The sequence below is a fragment of the Camelus dromedarius genome, chromosome 14, assembly GCF_036321535.1.
Source record: "Camelus dromedarius isolate mCamDro1 chromosome 14, mCamDro1.pat, whole genome shotgun sequence".
In the NCBI taxonomy this organism is placed as follows: Eukaryota; Metazoa; Chordata; class Mammalia; order Artiodactyla; family Camelidae; genus Camelus; species Camelus dromedarius.
This window is the reverse complement of record NC_087449.1, coordinates 36784188-36805381: the sequence shown is the minus strand read 5'-3', so window position 1 is coordinate 36805381 and position 21194 is coordinate 36784188. Positions and strand designations below refer to the sequence as shown.

Genomic DNA, 21194 nt, shown 5'->3' with positions numbered 1-21194 from the left:
GCTTACCGTGGCTGGAGGGAAGATTGCCTGCACCTGGCATATAGTAGGGGCTAATAAATGCCCTCCTATGGGCCTGGCCTTGGAGACTGGTGCCCTGGAGGCTGCCTGGGCATGGGGGAAGTGGTGAGGGGAGCCTCACCTGGGACGTGTCGTGGTTGAAAATGACGGCGTTGAGGTCCCCGCAGTTGTAGTGCTTGATGAGGTCCTCGGTGGTGTAGGGCGCCTGCAGGCTCCCGGCCCGCACGCTCTCGTGCTGCAGCAGGGTCTGGTTCAGGGCAAACAGCACCTGCGCAGAGGGAGGAGAGGGGTCAGGGCCGTGCTCAGGGACCCTGGCTGAGGTCCCTGACCCCACCAGGACCCGCCCTCTTCCCGCTGGACCTCGGGGCAACAGGCATGTGTGAGAGTGTGTGTGGGGTCCAGCACAAGCTGGCGCCCCCAGCAAGGTCCGCAGATTCTATTCCTCACTCGCTGGCCCCTCACCGCCTTCAGCCTGTTCTCATCTCCAGCCCTTGTCCTCACGGGTCCTCACTCCTGCTCCAAGCATCAACATCTTATCTAATGATGTTGCAAATTGAGAACCTTTGTTGGTTTTCTCCCCTTTTTTGTTTCCCCTCTCCAATCCTTTCTTTTGTTATTGACTTATAGTTGACTCACAATGTTGTGTTAGTTTCTGGTGTACAGCATAGTGATTCAGTTATTTATATATATATTATCTTTATATTCTTTATCATTATAGGTTTTTACAAGATATTGAATATAGTTTCCTGTGCTATACAGTAGAACCTTGTCGTTTATCTATTTTAGATATAGTAATGTGTATCTGTTAATCCCAAACTCCTAATTTATCCCTCCCCCCTTTCCCTTTTGGTAATCATAAGTTTGTTTTCTATGTCTGTGAATCTATTTCTGTTTTATAAATAAACTCATTTGTGCCATATTTTAGATTCCACATATAAGTTATGTCATATGTTATTTGTTCTTCTCTGTCTAACTTACTTCATTTAGTATGAGAATCTCTAGATCTATCCATGTTGCTGCAAATGGCCTTGTTTCATTCTTTTTTATGGCTGAGTAGTAGTCCATTGTGTGTGTGTATTTATTACAACTTCTTTTTTTTCCATTTTTGTCAGTCTGGTGTTGTATTTTGTTTTATTGATGTATACTTGGTTTACAATGTTGTGTTACTTTCTGGTGTATAGCATAGTGGTAAAGTTATACATATATATATAATATATATATTCCTTTTTATACTCTTTTTCATTATAAGCAATTACGTGTTGAATATAGTTCACTGTGCTATACAGTAGGACTTTATTGTCTATTTTATGTATAGTAGTTAGTATCTGCAAATCCTGAACTCCCAATTTATCCCTCCACCCCCACCGCCTTCCTCCCTGGTAATCATAAGCTTGTTCTCTATGTCTGTGAGTCTGTTTTCTGTTTTGAAAATAAATTCATTTGTAATAACCTATAGTGAATTTAGTCTGAAAAAAATATATATAACTGAATCACTTTGCTATACAACTGAAACTAACAATTTGTAAATCAACTCCTCTTCAATTAAAAAAATAAAATGTCCCATTTTAGATGGGAAAACTGAGGCTCAGGAGGGGAAGGGACACGCCCATTTCTGCACGGCTAGAACTGGAGCTAGTTCCACACAACTGTGCATCCCAGACTTTTGCAATTCTTGTGCACAACGTCAGGAGGTGATCTCGGGCCACTTGTCTTTGCTGTTTGCCCAGTCCCAGCCTGCCCAGCAGTGCTCAGGCCCTGCTCATCCTGTCTGCATTCTATCTTGGATGACAGCCCTGCAGCTTCTCAGGCAACATCAATCCAGGCCCAAGCATCCTAGCATCTCTCACTGGGTCCACTGCAACCCATCCTCCTTCCTGCAGACCTCCTCCCCTCCCACCTATCCCATATTCTTTTGCCACAGTCATCTTTTAAAAGCACAAATTGGATGTTTTTTCTCTTTCTCTTTTTCTCCTTTTTTTGCTCAAAACGTTCACGGGTGTCCTGCCCTCAGGATAAAGGCCTCGCTCTTTGGTAGAAACTGCAAGGCAGTGACCTGGACCCTAATGTGGTCAATGACCTCGTTTCCTACCCAGCCTTTGTGTCTCTAAATCCTCAACTTCTCAGCAATCTTCTGTCTCTGGGCTTTGTACATGCTGGTCCCTGTGCATAGGAAACCTCCTGCCTCCTTTCCCCACTTGCAAATTCAGACTTGGCCTTCCAGGCTGTACTCAGATGTCTCCTCCCTGAAGCCTCTCTGCCCACCTGGGGGTTGGGGGAGGCCCCTCCCCAGAGCTCCATGGTCTCTCTATGTGAAAGACTGATATAGTAATGACCCCAAACCTTAACCCCTCCCTGCATTCATGCCCTTGGCCATGGAACTCTGTAGCTCCCTCACTTTCTGATTCTGGACTTGCTGCATGACAAATGGAGGCCAGCATTACAAGCTTCCATAGCCAACTGGAGGAAGCATCACAAAGATGCTGTTGCTGCCTCCTGCATGTCCACATTGCCTGGAGAGCAGCCCAGCTGCTGGAGGGTGACAGACGTACAGGGCAGAGCCCAGTTGCATCCGTTGTCCCACCAAAGACGTCCTAGTCCAGCCAATGGCCAGCCGGCTCCCAGACAAGCAAGTGAGCCCAGCTGAGCCCAGCTGAGCCCGCCTGCCTGCAGCTGGGCCCAGACATCTGAGCAAACGCCCCACAGCACAGCTGTGGTGAGAGACAAGTGACCCACCGTGCTTCCCACCAGCAGGGCGTGAACATTAGATTGTAACTGCCATTTAGCTACCTGTCTCCCCACCTAGGCTATGAGCTGCTGGAAGACAGGACTCGCATCCTATTCATTTTTGCATTGGCAGCACTCAGCAGGGAGCTTGGCAGAGAAAGGGTGTCACCTCACTCTTTCTTTAGCACTTTGACCCTGCTGTGGTCAATTCCTAGTTCAAGGTTGCTCCGTAGGCCCTTGAGACTAGCCCCTAGAACTCTGGCACTCACTCTCTCTGCACCGGCGGCACACTGCCACCGTGTGGCAGAAATATCTACCCAGTGGCATTAGCCACGTGGTTCCAGAACACCTAATCTGAACAGAAAAGCTCAGGCAATAGGCACACAAAGTCTAGCTAAAATATCGTCTTGGGCAATGGGGCCAAGCTCGTGCTTATGAGATCACCTCCACCCACCCCTCCCACTTTTGTTTCTGGCCAGGCAGGAGAGCTGGATCGCAATGAGCGGTGGCAGCCCAGGCTGCTCCCCTACTGAGCTGGCTGGAGATGAGGTCAGACCCCACCACCCCACCAATGGGCCTTCTCCAGGCCTCCGGGCTCTGGACACCACCCCTGAAATCCGATCTGCAGCCACCTGGCGCCGGGTGTGGATGTCAGCAGAGTGGCTGGGGATGGAGCACAGGAGGCAGTGGCCCTGTTGCCGTGGACATCGCTAAGGCAACAGGCACTTCCTCCCACACGGCACATGCCTGGGAGGAAAGCGTCCATGTCGAGCTGGAGCGCTCGCTTCCTCTGCGGGGCTGGGATGCACAGACTTCCTGTGACCACACCCTGCTCTGCGCACACCTGCCCTGCTGCTTCTCACTGCCTGGCCTGAGGTGAGGTCATTGGCTCAGGTGCCCAGAAGACCCGGCGGGAGGGGAAATGGTCCCAGACCCTCTTAGACACACAGAGTCACTTCCGTAGTCACATGGCCTCTGTGGAGCTGGGAGGTATCCTAGTGAACAAAGCACGTTACAATATGCAGGGTGCTAAAACAGTCCTGACATTTAGTAAGTGCTGAATAAATGCTTGTTAAATAAAACTTGGAAGAAAATAGACCAGAACCTTCTGGGCTTGAAGCTGGAAGGGCCCCTAGGGTCCAGTGGTTTTTCAAACCTTTTGTAGCCACGGAATCCTTTTTTATTTCATTGTTTTCCAAAAGAACCTTACTCGGAACTCAAAATGTGTAAGAGATAGAAATGGAAACTTCCCTGCTTGATGTAAGGGAGTCAGGCTAGCACCCGAAGTCCCGCTGGCCCAACGTCCCCCTCTGCTGCTGGCTTCCACGACTTCTCTGTGGAACCCACAGGTGCCCTGGAGCCTAGTCTGAGAACCACTGGTCGCTTCCTATGCCCTCTTCATATGGAAGAGGAGAGAAGACAGGGGCCCAGAATAGGCAGGATGAAGCTTGCCCAAGGCCACATGGTGTGCTGAGGGCGGAGTGGGCTCCCTGTTTCCCGACGCCCAGCCTAGGCCCCTTTGCTGTGCCCTGGACCACGTCTGGGGCTGGATTTCTGGATGTCTCCTGACGCAGTCCACATTCATCCCACACACTTTGTCATACCCATTTTCTCTCAGGAGACTTGTGAAATAGCCAGAAACAGCTGAGGAGTATTTATTATTAACATGTCAGAGACAGAAAATGGAGACCAGATCATTCGAGAGGCACCCCTAGTGTGGCACAGCTAGGGCGTAGTAGGGCTGGGACTGAAACCCAAAGCTGTCCTTCCAGACTTCCCTTGATGCCCCCATCACAGACCCCTAGCTTCCCTTGATTTTGGCACTTATCCCACTGAAGCTTCCATTTCAAGTAATTCCCTGTTCCCTGCCTGTCTAGACCGAGAGCTTGGTGAGGGCAGGGAGCCTGCCTCTCTGATCATTGCGAGTATTAGGTATTCAGGGGCTACTTCAGAGGGAAGGAGGCCCAGTCTGAATCATCCTCTCCGCCTCCCACCCGGTCCATCCTTTGCAGTTGTGAAGCGGTCCTCACCATTCATTACGTGGATCACTAGGTTTATTGAGCACTTACTACGTGTCGGGAACCCTCTCAGCTCATCTTAATTTGTTTAGTCTTCACAGCAACTCTGAGGTAGGTCTAGTATTAGCTTCATTTAATAGATTGGAAAAGAAAAAAGAGTTGCAGCGAAGAGTTATCAAAGGTGACAAAGCTGAAGAGGGGTGGGATGTGCATTTGAATCCTGGGCTGTCCAGCCCTGGAACCTGTCTTCTTAGTTCACTGCTGCCCTCTGGGCTTCCTGCTGCTCTCCCTAAGTGAGAGCCGGCGGGGATGTATCCCTATTCACAGATGGGAAGCCAAACAAACAGAGGGGAGGGGGCCCTAAGGCCACAGGGCTTATAGAACACAGAGCTGGGCTATGAAATTGTGTTTGGCCCAAGACCGGGTTCCTCTGACTAGGGCTTCAAAGTAACATGTGCTCCATCATGAGCATACTTGGTGCTTCCAATAGACACAGGGAAGGTATGCTCACTCATTCAGTCATTCAACAAACTCTTACTTTCTGTTGATTCTCTGCAGACATCTGGGGTTGGTGGATTAATTGCACTGGGTTTCCACCTACACGGAGCTCCTTTCAGAGGCATATATGCCAACTGACCATTACGGTAAAGGATGGTTGGTAAGTTGTTTGGTAAGATGCCTAGAAGGCTCGGTGAGCAGGTAGGAATAAGTGCCTTGCCCTGATTCCTGCTTCCCTGTCTTTCACCCTGAATCCTCAAGCCTGGCTCTGCTCAGGCTTCCAGGCCTTGACGCCTTCTGCTCCCGGCCACTTTAGAATAACAAACCCTTCTGGCCCGTAGCCTCGGTGGCCCACTCTAGGATAATGTTTATGATAAGGCTTTGACATAGAATAACAAACACGGGGTGAAGGCGAGAGCCGCCTTGCTCCCCTTGGATGGCCGTGTGTGGAAGCCCGGCCACCATGAGCCCCTGAGCATCCCAGTGGCCCCCCTCTCTGGGGCTTGCAGGCCAGGAGCTGGCCCGCGGCGTCTGCTGAGTGTAGGCCCGGAATTTAAACACATCTTCAAACACGGGGCTGGGATGGAGGGAGGCAGGCGCCAGGAGGGTGGGGACAGGTTTATTGTTCCAGATTAGTCTAGTAAACAGTCCTGGATGGGCTGGAAGGGCGAACACCGAGGCCTGTGTTCACTTGTTGGCCCAGCAGCGTCGTCCCGAGGGGAAGGCAGGACCCGCTTTGTCAGGAGGGACATTTGAGACAGGCCTGGCTCTCAGGCAGGGGCTGTCCCCTCTCAGCCACCCCAAAGCACAGGGAAATCACAGCAAAGGCCCCAATCCCCTCAGCAGCTGCCGTGGGCCAGGCACTGCTCTAGGTCAGGGGGTTTAGTCAGGGACAAAACAGACCCAAATCCTGCTCTCATTGAGCTTGTCTGCTGGGGAGGAAATAGAGAATAAATAACATAATTGGCAAAGTATTAATATTTAGTATGTTAGAAACACAGGAATGATTTCACTGAACTGGAAGCTCAGACACACCCCTCCCCCCTCCATGATTTTGGGCGCCTCATGCCTCTGAATCATCATGCAAAGGAGGGAGTTACTGTGCTGGCCGGGGCTCGGGTCCCTACGACTGAGAGAAACTGCACTGCTCCCCGATGTGAGGTGAGGCAGAGCAGGGCTGCAGTGCAGGACATCCCTTAGGGCATCTCTTAGTGGTACCCCGCCCTGTGGTAGTATCACAGCTAACCTGAATGGGAAACTACAACAGCCCAAACTAGGCAGGACGTCATATGGCCCAGACCCTTCAGGAATGAAGGTTTGGGTCATCCCACCAGGCAAAGAACCATGACCCGCTGAGGAGCTTGCAGAAGGCAAAGGGAACAGGTAGTGGTGGTGGTAACAGAAGATGGTTACAAATACCGGATAACATCATGTGACCAGTTACAGAAACAAGGACTCTCCTTGTCGGGATTGTTTCTTCCGTATTTTGTTGAGAGAGAGTGTGTGTGTGTAAATCTTTGTTCTCTTTTCTCTCTCTTTTGTCTTTTCTTCTCTCTCATCATATAACATAAGACATACTGACTTTATATCATCGACTTAAGTCTTGTTAAGTCAAGTACTTTGAGTACTGTATTTAAGTTACAGTATATCAAGGAGAAGAGGACATAAACACCACCTAAAGACTGCATCCTCTCCTGGGGAAGGCAGGAGCATGTTTGGGTTGTATGCAGGATTGTTCATCATGTAGAAGTTTGACCTCATTGTCATCTATTTGGAGGTAAGCATGGTTTAAAGAGATATTGTATGGATACCAAGTTGACAAGGGGTGGATGGTTAATTTTGGCAACTTGGCTAGGCCCTGGTAACTTGGTCAAACATTCTAGATATTCCTGGGAAGATAATTTTTAGATGAGATTAACACTTAACGAAGTAGAGTTTGAGTCAAGCAGATTATGCTGTGTAGTAACTGGATGAAGGTGGGTCTTATCCAATAAGTTGAAGGCCTTAATAGATAAGACCCACCTCCTTGATGAAGGGAATTCTGCCAGCAGACTGCCTTTGGACTTGAACAGCAGCATCAGCTCTTTTTCCCTGGGTTTCCAGCTTGCCAGTGTACCCTGCGGATTTTGGACTTGCCAGCCTCCACAACGTGTGAGCCAATTCCTTAAAATCAATCAATCTGTATGTATGTATATATGTATGTATTATCTATCTATCTACACATGCTATTGGCTCTGTTTCTCTGGAGAACCCTGACAAATACTGTATGCGTTACAGAGAGAAAATGAAACAGGAAAGGGGGCAGGGAGTGAAGAGAGCAGGGGGAACAGCAGGTGCAAAGACCCAGCACATATGCAAGGAGGAGCTGAGGCTGGGGTGCCTGGAGCTGAGCAAACAAGGAGAGTGATGGGAGACAAGATTGGAGCTGATTGGCATGCCAGGTTCCATGAGTCAGGGTAAGGATGTCGAGAAACTATCCCACACCATAATCCTTCCAGAGAATGGATTGTTATTCCCACATGACACGTGAGGACATTGAGGCTTTGAGGATGGTGATGGCACTTGCACGAGGTCTCACACAAAGAACTGGAGCTGGAATTCAAACTCAGGTCCAGCTGACAGGTGCTGGGTTCTTTCTGCTTATGCCTGGGCCTGACTGGCCAAGCTGCCTCCGGCCAACCATTGTAGGAAGAAAAGAGAGACAGACAGATAAATTGGGGCCAGGGTGTGAGGCCCAGATTCTGAGTGGTTAGCTGGGAAGGAGAAGGGATGCTAGACTCTCAGCCATGGGGCCTGCTCAGAGCTGACATATGAGGAGAGGAAACTGGCCACCTGGCCAAGGTATCCCACCTGGAACGTGGCCTCTCGAGCTGTTTTTACTTTTTGCCCTGCTTAATGGAACCTCGTTCAGCTCCTCCCTGCCAAGCTTGCCTTCCCAGTCTCAGGACCTCCCCCTTCCTTCCCTTGTGCCTGGAACTCTCTTCCACCCCCTAGTTCCCACTCCCCTTTCACTCGGCTGCAGAAGGTCCCCTCTCAAGAGGACTGCCCTGGGCTGTGGGCCGGGAAGTTCCCCTATTTAGCACCCCTAAGGACTGATGCTTCCTGGACCGATGCATTCCTTCAGCTTCATTATTATTTAATGCTTGTTCTTCCTACTCAGCAGTGAACACTCCAAGGGCGGGCAAATCATCTTTCTTGGTTGTGGCTATTTCCCCAGCAGAGAGCACAGTCCCTGATACTTACATAGCAGACGCTTGAGAAATATTTGTAGAATGAATGAAGGCCTGGATGAAAAGCTGGACCACTGACCCCAGGAACCCCATCCTGAGCAGCCCTCTGCCAGGACCCAGTACCCACAGGGCCCAGAGGCGGAAGCTGAGGCTCTTGGACCCTGGTTCACCTGTCTGTCAGCCCTGATCTGGGTTGGGGTGAAGGACAGCTTTGCCTTGCAGGAAGGTTTCTCCAGCCTAGGGGTGACTTCCTCAAAGGTTAGAGCCTGCCAGGCTCTGGCTGAGGCTTATTTATTTATTCTCCTTGCCCCATTGACAGCACCAAAGCAGTGCCGACTACTTCCCCGCTTCCTGCTCAGTATGCTGAGTCCCCTGGCCCCCCAACACAGAATCCTGTCTCCAGACACCGAGCCACTGAGCCTCTGAGCAGCAGGCCTGCAAATAAACACAAGGTTTCCTGGAGCCAGGGACTGGCTCTGGGCTGGCAGGTAGGACTAGTCTCCATCTGAATCTCCAACATAAAGCCCTGGACAAGCCATTTTCCTTCCCTGAGACTTGGTTTACCCACCTTTGAAAAGGACCAACTCACACATTCATTGAATAAATATCTATCGAGCATTTACGTACCAGATGCTGTTCCATACCCTGCAGGGACAGCAGAAAACACAGCAAATAAAGATCCCTACTCTAATGGGGCTTTCACTCCAGTAGGAAGAAGCTGACAATAAATAAAAACAACCAGTACAATATCTAGGTTAGAGAGTGACAGTTGCTAAGGAGAAAATTATGCAAGAAACATAGGAAGTGTGTGTGTGTGTGTGTGTGTATGTGCTGGTGTGTGTGTGTGTGTGTGTGTGTGTGTGTGTGTGTGTGTGTGTGTGTGTGTGTGTGTGTGTGTGTGTGTGTGTGTGTGTGCTGGGGGTTGACGTCGTAGGTAAGATGCCCAGGAAAGACACAACGAGAAGTGACACTGGAGATGAGATCTAATCCGCAGTAGATGAGGGGTAGTCATGTGGATATCCGAGAGAAGGAAGAGTGCTCTGAGCAGAGGGAACAGCAAGTGCAAAGGCTCTGAGGCAAAACAAGCCTAATGGGTGTGAGGAGCAGGAAGGAGGCCAGTGTGGCTGGAGAGGAGTGAGTGAGGGGGAACTAGTCGATGAGATCTGTCTTAGGCAGGGACCCAGCAGAACACAGATGGTGCACGACCAGTGAAGTATGTGCCAATTCAGTAAGTGCAACTGAAAGGGTAACTGATGCGCATTGAATGATGAGACTGTTCACAGAGATATGGGTGGGGTGGTGGAGCACAGAGGGGTAGCAGCAGGGCGAAGCTTTCCTGCCCCTGAGCCTTAAAGGGAAAGGCGGGGGGGTCAAAGACCTGAACCTGGCCAGAGCCACAGACGTGGGAGGGGAACACAGCTACTGCTCCATGGCCTGGACCATGTGGCTTGCGAGGAGGAAGGGGCGGGTGGGGGCAAGAAATATCCAGCTCCCTTCCCCTTCTGCCTGTTTGTCCCCTGCCAGTGCTTCCTACTGAAATCAGGATAAGGGAAGCCAGGTGATGTCATGTCAGCTCAGGGCTCAGAACAGGGAGGGCAGAGGTCGATCTGGAGAGGTAAGGAGGATTTCCGGGATGCCGTTACAGAGATATGATGAGGTTGGTGGAGAGTGCACCCTGAAGGGCCTGTGGGCCCTGAAGGCCATTGGCTTCCCTCCGAGTGAGATGGAAAGTCCCAGAGAGGCTGAGCAGGGGTAGCTGCAGTGGCTGTGTTGATATGGAGTCCAGGGAGGCCGGTGTGAAGCAAGGAGATGAGACTGAAGATGAAAACAGCTGTCTTCCTAAAGAGGAGGCCCTTAGCACACGCCTCCGTCCCCTCCCCACACCCTGTCCCAAACCCCAGCCACAACCCAAGGGCTTGGACTTGGCTTCTAGCACAGAAGTTCCCTGCTCCGTGGACCTCGGTGGTGCCACCACATCCTCGACCCGCCCTGCAGTGTGGGCTGGCTGGGCCCTCCGTGCTCTCCTGGGCAGGCAGCGGAGGCTGACTCACCCGAGCTCTCTTTCCTTCTTTTCTCTGAATGCCTAGTTTCTCCACCCAAAGACCACCCTTACAGATCCCAGCATTCCTCTTCTGTCCTTCAAGTCATGCCAGGAAATGCTCATAAATTCAGAGCCACCCACAGGAGGAGATTAGCATTCTGCTGGGTAGGGAGGCTGATAGCCGGCTGGGGCTGGGGCTGGTAGGCCCAGAGGCTTGGGGTCTCCGGAAAGGAGTTTGTGTGGAGTCTGCCCTGTTGGATGACAAAAGAATCCCTTGGTTTTCAGTTTTAGGCACAGATAAGCCCGAGGGAGGCTGGAGACCCAGATTCTGGTGCTGTGGGCTCTGACCCAAACCAGTTGTGGGACCCACTTTCTGGTCACAGGGTCCCCAAACACGAAGATGTGGGAGCACCTCTCAACTCTGCTTGTCATGTTCTATGAGCCCAACATTTTAGCACAGTGACACTTCACCATCTCATGACTTACACAGTTGGTGGTTCCAGGCACTTGACATAGGGAAGCTCATATACTCTCTATATCAGCCCTGTGAGGCCAACATTTTTGACCCCATTTCTTAGACAGGGAAACCAAGGCTCAGAGAGGCAAGTGAAATCCCATGCTCCCCCACTGTTAGGGTGAGGTGGCTCCAGCCTTAGCTCTTCCCAGTCAAAACCTGTCATTTTTTTTTTTTTTTTTTGCTCCTCAGTAACCACCTCTGATCTCCTAAACTGAATACATACTGGATATGGAGAGAAAAAAAAGAAAAGAAAAGAAAAGAAAAGAAAAGAGAAGAAAAGAAATCAGAAAGTCCCAGAGAATCATCTAGGCTGGCCTATTTTCAGTTATAGAGCTTTGAGGAACTTCAAGGTAGTGGGGGAGATGAATAGATAAATAGGTAATTATAAAACCCAATGATAAGTTAACGGTAAAAGGAAAAATCAGGGGCCTTTGAGGGCTCACAGAGGGTTTGTGATGCAGCCTGGAAGCCAGGGAAGGAATCTGGCTTTAAGCCGAGCTGTATAGGGTGAGTGGGGTTGAGAGAAAAGCACGTCCAAGGTAGAGGGGCTCGGAAGTGCACAGCGCGTTTAAAGATGTGCCAGCAGTTAGGCCAGGACGGGATCCAGCGGTGAAAGGCCTTCGGTCTCAGGCTGCGGGCTCCATGCTCCACTCAGCCCTTCCCTGTTGGATGTTCAGGCAGTGGGCTCGTCACCTGTGGAGGTGGAAATGGATGGGGAGCCGCTGAGGAGCAGACTGAGACCCACGGAGGGACAATGGTCTGCACGGCAGCGATCAGCCGGCGGTGGCCATGGTTACCATCATCATCGTTATTATGATGAAGCCGCTGTATCCACTGGTGGGAAGTATGTAGTTTTTATTTTTCCTGCTGTCTCAGACCTGCCTGCTGACACAGCTGCCTAGACTTCAAAAGGCAAGTCTCCGTTTTCATTTGCAAAATCAGTATGAAATTCCTAGAGGGCTTGTCTAATTCCTTCTGGTCTGACCACACAGCAATTACCAATTTGCAAGGAGGAGGGAGGAGCCTCACGGGCCCTCCAGCAGGGCGGAGACTTCTGCTCAGCCTTGGTCCTGGGCAGTGGCCAAGGAGGATGGGTTTGGAGCGGGCAGTTCCAGGTGGCCCCCGGGTGGGAGGCGGGGAGGGGCTGGTTTGACACTGTTGAGTGAAATTGTTTCTTTGCTAAGTCCAGGCTACAAGTGCTTCAGAGACAAACCACACAGAGCAGAAGGGGCAGGGCTCTGACTCTGGCTCAGATCTAGGTCCTGACACATACAGGCTTGTGTGGAGTTCCTGCTTTGCCTCTTTTGATGGTGTGCTGCCATGAGAACATGGGCCAGACTTGTCTCCTCCCAAGCCTCAATCCACTCATCTGCCAGATGGGGAGAATTATATTTGGCCTCCCTGTCTAGGGAGCTAGCATTCTAAAACCCTTGGAAAGCATTATTGTCCTCCCATGGCATTTTAAGAGACTTCTGCTCCCTAAGCAGCAGTGGGGTGGCTCTGAGGAGGGGCAGGAGCCAGCACACGTGGGTTGATTCTCATTCACTCCTCAATGATCAGTACCCGGCCTGGTGTTGGGTGCTGGGGCCATGGAACCAACTCAGCACCATTTCTATCCTCAAGGAGCTCAAAGTCAGGGGTGGGGTGGAACAAGGCACCAAGGAAGACTTGCGACCAGATGCTAACATCACTCGTGAAAGCTTGGCACAGGGATGGATGCGATGTTGTGGGAGGGCAGTGGGAGGGGGGCTCACCCGGCGGGGGAGGACTGCACACGGGACTCACAGAGGAGTCTGCAGTGATACCTTGTGGGAGCACGCGTCTGCCATGAGAAGAGAAAGAAGAGCGATTTCAGGCACCGTCAAGGTCCACGCAAAGGCTGGGTGGAGCTGGCAGTGACGATGATCCCCTGGGCTGAGCGCAGTGTGTGGCCGGTGAAGGCTGTGAGCTGGGACTGGAGGCGGGAGCCAGGGTGGGAGCCACAGCTGACTTTATCTGAGGGACCATGGGAAGCCATGGAAGTTTTGAAGCAGGGGACCACCAGTCAGACTTCTGATTCAGAAGCTGCCCCCTGACGGCTCTACGGAGGGAGGATCAGAGGAGCACAGGCAGCAGGCAGGAGACAGTCTCAGCCCCCTTAGGCTGGGAGAGGTAAGGAGGCCCCTCTGGGCCCGGGACTTGGGGGATGCTCTGAGGAAGTGAAGGCAGACTAGAGTTCAGACTCCTTCTTGGCTGGGATGTTCTAGAATCCTACAACTCAGGGCTCTGAGTCTCTCCTCTTGCCCACCACTGACCCCTCTCCCCTGCCCTGAATTTTGGGGCTGGGTCCTCACCCCCCCCTCCTCCACTTCAGAAAGCCTTGAGCTCCACCTGGGGGAGCAGCTGCACGGAAGAGGAGCAAGATCAGAATGGCAGGAAGGAAAGAGGACAGGGCAGGGCTGGCATGGGACCTGGGGCCTTGACAGTCCAGGGGACGTACTCTTGCTAGAGCACATCAAATGCAACAGCTGCGTCAAACTTGGCCTCATGGACCAAACTGAAATGCAGGCCCAGCTGCTCCCGCTTTTTGCCTATCTTAAAGTCACAGGAGACACTTCTTGGCAGCAAGAGGGGAGACTCTGGCTCTGCCCAGAGAGCATCAGTTGAGGGAGGGTCCTTAGATCCTGTGTAGGATGTTGCTGTCTAGAGAGGATGCTGAGGGCCAGAGAGGGCAGGAAGTTGCCCAAGGCCACACAGCAAGCGGGGGAAGCAGACCAAAGCAGGAATGAGGCTTTACTTGGGCGGCTCAGGTCTCCTAAGCCCCCTTATTCCTCCCATCCCCCACCACAGAAAAGAAGAATGTTTTTAGACCCAAGGCAAAAGAATGTGAAACTGAAATCTTAGCCTTGGGTCTTGGGAAAAGAATACAGAGAAGTCAGATATACTCTGGATGAGCAAAGATCTGCTTACACTGCAGACGGGAAATACTCAGGGCTGTCCAAGGCCTCCTTCTGCGCAGGTCAGACCTGGGAGGGCAGGCGAGTGTGAGCTGATGCGAACAGAGGGTCCTTATCCCCAAAAGTGCTGGTTAAAGGGCCAAACTACTTTGGGTGGAGGGAGGAGTGGGCCAGCCTCTCAACTCCCTGCCTGTGACCTTCTTTTGGGGCCTCAGGCCCAAACTGGCATCTTCCATTGCTGGGCCTGGACCAGCCACCAGGGCCCTGCTGGATTGGGGAAGGGGTCCTTGCTGGCCCTTGCTTGTCCACACCCACATCCCTCCTGTCCCACCTGGAAGCTCACCTCCTCTAAGAAGGCCTGCCTTCAGCTCCAGTCTTTCTTTGTCTTCTTTCGTGTGCTTCTGCAATTGAGAAGGGCAGCAACAGACCAGTTTCTTTCTGCTCTGGGCTGTGTCTGCGGCTCTGAGAGGGTTGTGTAAGAAAGTGTGTGTGCACACGTGTGTGAAAGAGAGAGATCAGATGGAGATGGAGACAGAGATAGATAGACAGATAGATTCAGGACAGGCGTCTGGACTGCCCTGTGCACTACACACACCACTGAGAGCCCTGACCACAGACTGATATTCACACATGTAACAAACACCCCCTCTAGGTCAGGCACTGCGCAGGAGCCCCAGGAATACTCAGATTAATGTGACTTAGTTCTGCCCCTTTCTGACACCAAGGGGCCCCATGGATCATTCTCCATGGTTCAGTCTTAGGCTGGTCCACCAAGGCTCTGTGGGTCTGGCCCCTGCCATATTTGTGTCTGCACCCTCATCCCCCTCCACCCTCTCCTTTTCACTTTTATTTCCACTTGCTGTTGGAAGGCATTGCACAAGGTGATCTTGGATCTTAAGGCCCAGGGTCCAGACTGCACCTGGTACCCTGAGCTTCCCTGACCTGATGGGCACCCATTAGTCCTGAGACTAGCAGGGAAAGCGGATGCTGTGTGTAGGCATCATCTTTAAAAAACATAAATGAGACCACAGCACTCCCAGGCTTAAACCCTTCCTGGTTCTGCTCTGCTCGAGGAATAACCACTGCCATCTTTGACACGGCCTCTCAGCTCTGTTTGGTGGGCCCCGCTAGCCTCCTCAGATTCATCTTGCTTCCTGCCATCCTTGCTCTGCATTTTCAATACGCTGCCTTGACAGATTTTATTTGAATGTGTTCCTTCTTTCCCACTTCAGGGCCTCTGCACGTGCTGGTCCTTCTGCCAGGAGTCCCATTCCCATCACTCCTCTCTTTTGTCTCATTACCTCCTACTTATTATTCAGATAGTGGTTCAAGCATTATCTCCTGAAAACGCCTTCCCTGATGCCCAGATCGGTTCAGGGGCCTCCATTCAAGTCCCTGCTATACACTATGATCTTTCTTCAGCGTGCTCATAATAGTCTGTTTTCGTATATTGACGCATGTAATCATCTGTTTAATGTCCGCTTATCCTAATAATTTTAACCACCATTGAATAATTATCTGTTCAATGCCAGACACTACATGTGGTTCTTTACAAATATTTCAAAAATTTAAGCCCCCAACAACCCCGTGAAATAGTTACCGTTTTGATAACATTTTACAGATGAGGCAAAGGAGGCACAGAGTTGCCATGTGACTTGCCTGAGGTCACAAAGCCAGTAAGCAGTGGATAAATCAAGATAGGCTGGCCATTTTAGCCAGGTGCCGAGCAGCCTTCTGCCCACTGCTGTGGAGACACGATGAGGGTGGGGACCATGTTGGCTTTCTCATCCTCACATCCTCAGTACGCAGTCCAAGACCTGCCACTGGCAACCACCCATTAAAGGGAAGAAAGGAAGGAAGGAAGGAAGGAGAGGCTGGTGCCAGCTGTTGGAAAGACAGACAGGAGCAGCCTCCAGAGTCCATGTCTCCCCAGCCTTCTGGCTCCTGATTCGGGGAGAGCTAGTGTTTAATGCCAGCAAACATGCTTTTAGGATAGACATGGAAAGAGCCCACAGGGAACCTAGATGAGGACCTGAGTCTCGGGGTTCAGAGGGGCCTCAGAAATCATGCAGCCCAGGGCTTCTCAGCTGGGGGGCTTCTTTTTCAAGTCCACTCACTCTAGGTGCCTGCCACATCTCCTTGGGGGACACGCTGCAGGTACGGGGAGATGGGTGTCAGTGTCACGGTGGCAGCTCCCCTCCTGTCCCCAGGCCAGGTCATCACAGGGCACGGCGGTGGACCATGGAAAAGGCCTTCCTTCTCCAGTCCTGAGGTCTGCCTCCTGGGAGCTCTGTCTGCCGCTGGAGGAGCCGACCTGCTTCTGAGACTGGCCTCTGTTCTGGCAATGAGGGCCCATTCCCTTCATGGGACATGAAGAGGGCCCCTCGGCCGCACCCAGGCCCAAGCAGCCTGGGCCCAGGAGCAGGCCTGGGAGGTCAGTAAGCCTGGGAGGCTTCCCCCAGCTCCCCGGCCCCCCTTTGAAGGGGATCAGGTTCCCCCACAAACATAATTGAACAAAAATATGAGAGAGAAAAGGTCTTTGTTCTCCCATTTACAGCGTCAGAAAATATGTAACAAATTAGCCGTTTATGAGGTAAGAGAACGGGCCATGCGCTGCGGCCAGGAGGCCCGGCCGCCACACAAGGGGGCCTTTCAGCCGGCCGGGCGTGGGGGGCAGCCGAGCCAGGAAGGACGGCTCAGCCAGGCCTACCCGCCTGCGGGTACCGCCTGGCACCGGTGGGACACGGGAGGCCCCACCTGACCCCTGGCTGCGCTGGTTGAAGCCTGGAGAGTGGTGACAAGGTGCCAACCAGTCAAGGATGAATATGGCTCTTGGAAGGGCCGGGCAGCTGGCGAGAGGGAACAGGGACCTCGGGACGCCTCTGACCGGCTCCCTGGAGTGACCCTGATGATTTCTTCTCCTGCTGGGGACCTGTTTCTCCCCGTCTAACAGGAGGGCTTGCCCGATGCTCTTGGGGCACATGTCTACCTGCAGGAAGGCCTGGTGGTGTCTTCCCTGCCGGTCCCTCTGAACCTAGGACTGGGGAGTTGGCTCTTGGCTTTGCGTGTGATTTTTCTCCCAAATACCTTTGATTTTTCTTTTAGGGTTTGATTAAAAAATTCAGCTGCAGCATCAAACAGGATGTTGGGAAGGCCAAGGGGAACCGGTGAGGGGGTGGTTGGCGGGGCGGGAAGCAGCCTCCTGAGCAGGCAGAGAGGAGAGTACTTCTCTCTTCAACCTGGTCTTGGCTGTTACTTGCTTCACCAGTGTGTCCAGAACAGCAGGGGCTGGGCTGAGAGCATTTGGAAAGAGCGTCTCTGGGCTCCCAGCTTGGGGATTCTCGGAGTGGGTGTTTCACGTGCCCTACTTGTCGCGCAGTGGATCTGACGCCCTGTGACCGTGACAGTTTACCTGCCCTCACTTGGTGTTCATCACTTGTGTTCTATGGCTTTGGCATCTCACAGTTTGGTTCTTCTGATTCTGTAGTTACACCAGGTGTTCCTGGGGACTTGTTTCCCTGTGTCCTTCATGCTGCCGCAGGGCCAGGCACGTGGCAGGCCAGTAAATGCCCTGCAAGTGGGCAGGGCCAGAGTTCCCCCTGCTGCCAGCTGGGTCTGGGACTTTCAGAGTCACCAGGTCTGTGCTCACGCAGGCCTGCACTTTCCTCTCCAGTCTCACAGGGGCAGGAGGCTCATGATGGCCCCAAGCCTCAGAGAGCACATGCCGGTGAGATCATGGGTCCCTGCCAGTCTGGTGTAAGGAATTCCCGCAGAAAGCGGGGTGCTGGGCTTCGGCATGAATATCCTGAGTGTTTTGTCTGCAGTCACAAACACATCGCTTTCCTGGATCTGATTTTATTTATTTTGATTGGATCTTAACAGTTCCTTACAAGGCTGAAACCGAAGCTGCCTGGGGTCCCTGGGAGACTTGCTAAAACTTCAACTGCACCCAGTTTAGCAGAGCAACTTGAAAGTCAATCAGCGGTGAGGGACAATTTGCCTCATTATTTCCAGCCCTGGAATTTGGCAGCCGATGGAATTCTGGGCCTGGTGCGGACTCTGTGCTGGGCGATGAACACAGCAGGGTCTGTCGCCCCTGGCAATGTCTGTGCAGGGTCTGGGGCTGGCCAGGCTGATATTCCCTCTGAGGGTGGGAGGTGCCAGGAAGGATTTCCCGTGTGGGGAAACACAGCGATAAGCCTCCCAGACCCCAGGTTTAAGGCTACTGCTCCAGGCCTGTGTGGATCAATCCTGTAGATACAGGATTCTGGGCACCTATGTGGGCTGAGCCCTGGCTGGGTTCTGGGGAAGCAGAGGTGGAATCGGACATGGTTGCTCTCCCCTAGGAAGCAGCTGGGATACACTGGGGAAATTCTTACAGGAGGGAGCCATAGGCCTGGGAGCGCCCAGGAGGGAACACCCGGGGCTGACACCTTCTCCATCAGGTCTCGCTTTCTCCAGGAGGTCCACATTGACCCCCCCCCCCATTTACAGTGGTCACCCTCCACCCCAGGCACTATCATTTTCTCCAGTCACTGCCTTCTAACACAAAATGCTAGTTACTCACTTAACACATGTCTTTTCTCTAGAAGGTAGGATGTTCCATAAAGGCCGGGATGTTTGTTTTGGTCACTGATATTTCTCCAACTCCAGCACATAAACGGTACTCAGTAAATGTTTTGCACATGAATAAATGAATGAACCTGGTGGCATTTTATTACCAGTGACAGCTCATGGAGCCCCCAAGCCTCCAATCCTTCAGCAACAGGGTGTGGGTGCTGGGAAGAAGGGAAGGTGGGGCTTATACACCACCTCATCCAATTGCTCACTTGACACACAAAGCTCAGAGAGGGACAGGGGACTGCCCAAGGTCACACAGCATAGGAGCACATGTTTAGACAGACCTTAGGATGTGCCTGTGGATCCTTCTGCTCCCTTTTTAGCCAGTGAGGGCCCGGCCCACTCCAAACTCACCAGGGCACCAGGAAAGAGGTCCTGCAGGGAAGGGGGGCCGGCTGCTCTTGGCAAGACTAGCAACAGTCGGTCCCACCTTGCTCCCATCCATCTACCCTGCTGGCCTCACTTCCTGCCCTCCCTCCCGACATGGGAATAACAATAAGTCAACGGATATCGTTTATTACATACTGAGAACTTTGTACACGCACACACATATAAAATCTCACATAATCCTCTCCCCAATCCTGTAATGATGAATATTTCAGTTTGAAAAATAACAAACTAAGGCTCAGGGAGGTTGAACAACTTGCCAAGGTCACTGAGGGAGTGGGGAAAGTTTTGGCCTGTTTGTTCCTTCCTTGCTCCTGGGTCTCTGTTCCCCCTCCTCGTGCCCCAGGCACTTGTGTTGCCCTGCCTGGCACCCCTGCCCCTCCCCCATGCTCCCCTCCTGTAGGAAGTCCCCCTGATAAGTGCAGGCCCTCACCCTCAGCCGGCAGGGGCGGCGCATGAGATGCTTGGGGCATCACTCTCACACAGCGGTGCTAATCGCAGGCGGCAAGGGGGTCGATGGCTACCCAGCAAATGCTGTTCTGTATAAGGTGCTGCACTAGGGCATTGGGAGGTGGCCAGAGAGTCACATCAGCAAGCTCTGGGTTTGAGTTAAGACAAACCACTTCACTTCTCTCAGTCTTCCAAGTCCTCCTCTGGGTAGAAAGTGGGTAGAAGAATGCCCAAGGCTGTTGGAGGACTGGTGGGGGACCCGTGGGAGCCTGACTCAGGACTCGGCTTTGGGAGCAGGAACCACGGCTCCAGCTCTCAGCACTGGAAGGAGCCTGCCGGTCTCCCCAGGCCTGGAGGTCCTGGCCGTGCCAAGCGTCTGCAGGAAGAGTGAGTGGTCTGGAGTAGCTGCACCCCACCCCAGACCACTCCAACTTCCAGAAAGCGCTTTTCACACTGGACCGGACCCTGCCCACCCATCTCAGTCCAGCCTACAGGCCCCCAGAACTGCTCTGTGCAGACCCCCAACCCCACACACCCTCTCTGCACACCCTCCAGGCTGTCATCAGCCCTCTCCAAAAGTGGACGTAGACATATGAGGAAGAAAACATCCTGCAGGAGTTGGAACAACAAGGCACCGCTGATTAACTTCCAGCCAACCAGATGTAATTAACCTCACTGGCCAACCCCAGGCGCTGGGCCGTGGGCTTGCTCTCTTAGACCTTCACACAGGGACGCACACACATGTGTGCATGCCCACACTCCCACCCACAGCCATGCTCCAAAACACACCACAAAGTCTCCTGTAGACACACACCTAGATGGACACAGGTCCCCAGGTTTGTGTGTGCGCAGTCACACACACACCTCTCTCACACACAGACACACACAGTCATACACACACTGTCACACACACAGTCATACACACACACTTGTGCGTGCACTTCTTTGGGGGGTCCTGCGGGACACTAGGCCTGACCCATATACTGTGCGTTGCTCTGGCTCTTCCTCCCTCCCACACACCTGGGGGTGGAAATCTCTCTCTCTCTCTTCTCTGGGCTCAAACAGGCCCCTTTCAGGACACCCCCCACTGAGCTTCCTCAGCACAGGCGGCGATGCGGGGAGGGGACATGCAGACGCAGGACATGGGTGTGGAAACAAATCCTGCTCCCTCCTGACCCTGGGCTGGCCAGATGGGGACATCCTTCCTGCAGTTGCTGTGAAAGTTAGAGATAATGTCCCTACCACACTTTCCTTTTTAAACTCTTTTAATTCCCTTAACAAACTTATGAAATAGTTTCATCATCATCATTTTACCATGAGGAAACCGAGGACATGGACCTTAAATAGCCAACAAGCTTGTGATCACTGTTGCAGCATCACTCGTTCCCTAGAGGCCTTTACAGTTTTGTTCCAGCGCCGAGGGTCATGAAACCAGTGATAAGAGCACACCTGTGGGCACTGTTTACCCCGATCCGGGCAGTCCTGCAGGAGGAGTCTGTGGCCCCAACAAGCCTGTCACACACAGAGAGAACGCCACCCTTGGCCACACTCTTAGGTGCTGGCGTCGGTCCCCCAGCCCCTGATTTCCCTGGTGTGGGTCCTGGCCTCATTTCCCTATGCTGCTGTTGGGGCCACACGAGGGACCAGGGCTAGGTCTGGTGGTGGCTGAATGACCCTGATGAGGTCACCTGGGGCAATGCTGTAAGCATCTTGGCAGAGACGGTCCTGGGCTATAAGGCCTGGGGACACCTGTGA

The 21194-nt window shown here is 52.5% G+C and overlaps 1 protein-coding gene across 1 annotated transcript in view; it reads right to left on the bottom strand.

Annotated features, from left to right (window-relative positions):
- TRABD2B (TraB domain containing 2B) overlaps positions 1 to 21194 on the bottom strand; it is a 211729-nt gene that overhangs the window by 37702 nt on the left and 152833 nt on the right. Inside the window, exon 3 of the mRNA XM_031465080.2 lies at positions 140 to 286. Within this exon, the coding sequence (XP_031320940.1) occupies positions 140 to 286 (147 nt within the window). The remainder of the gene's footprint in view (positions 1 to 139; positions 287 to 21194) is intronic.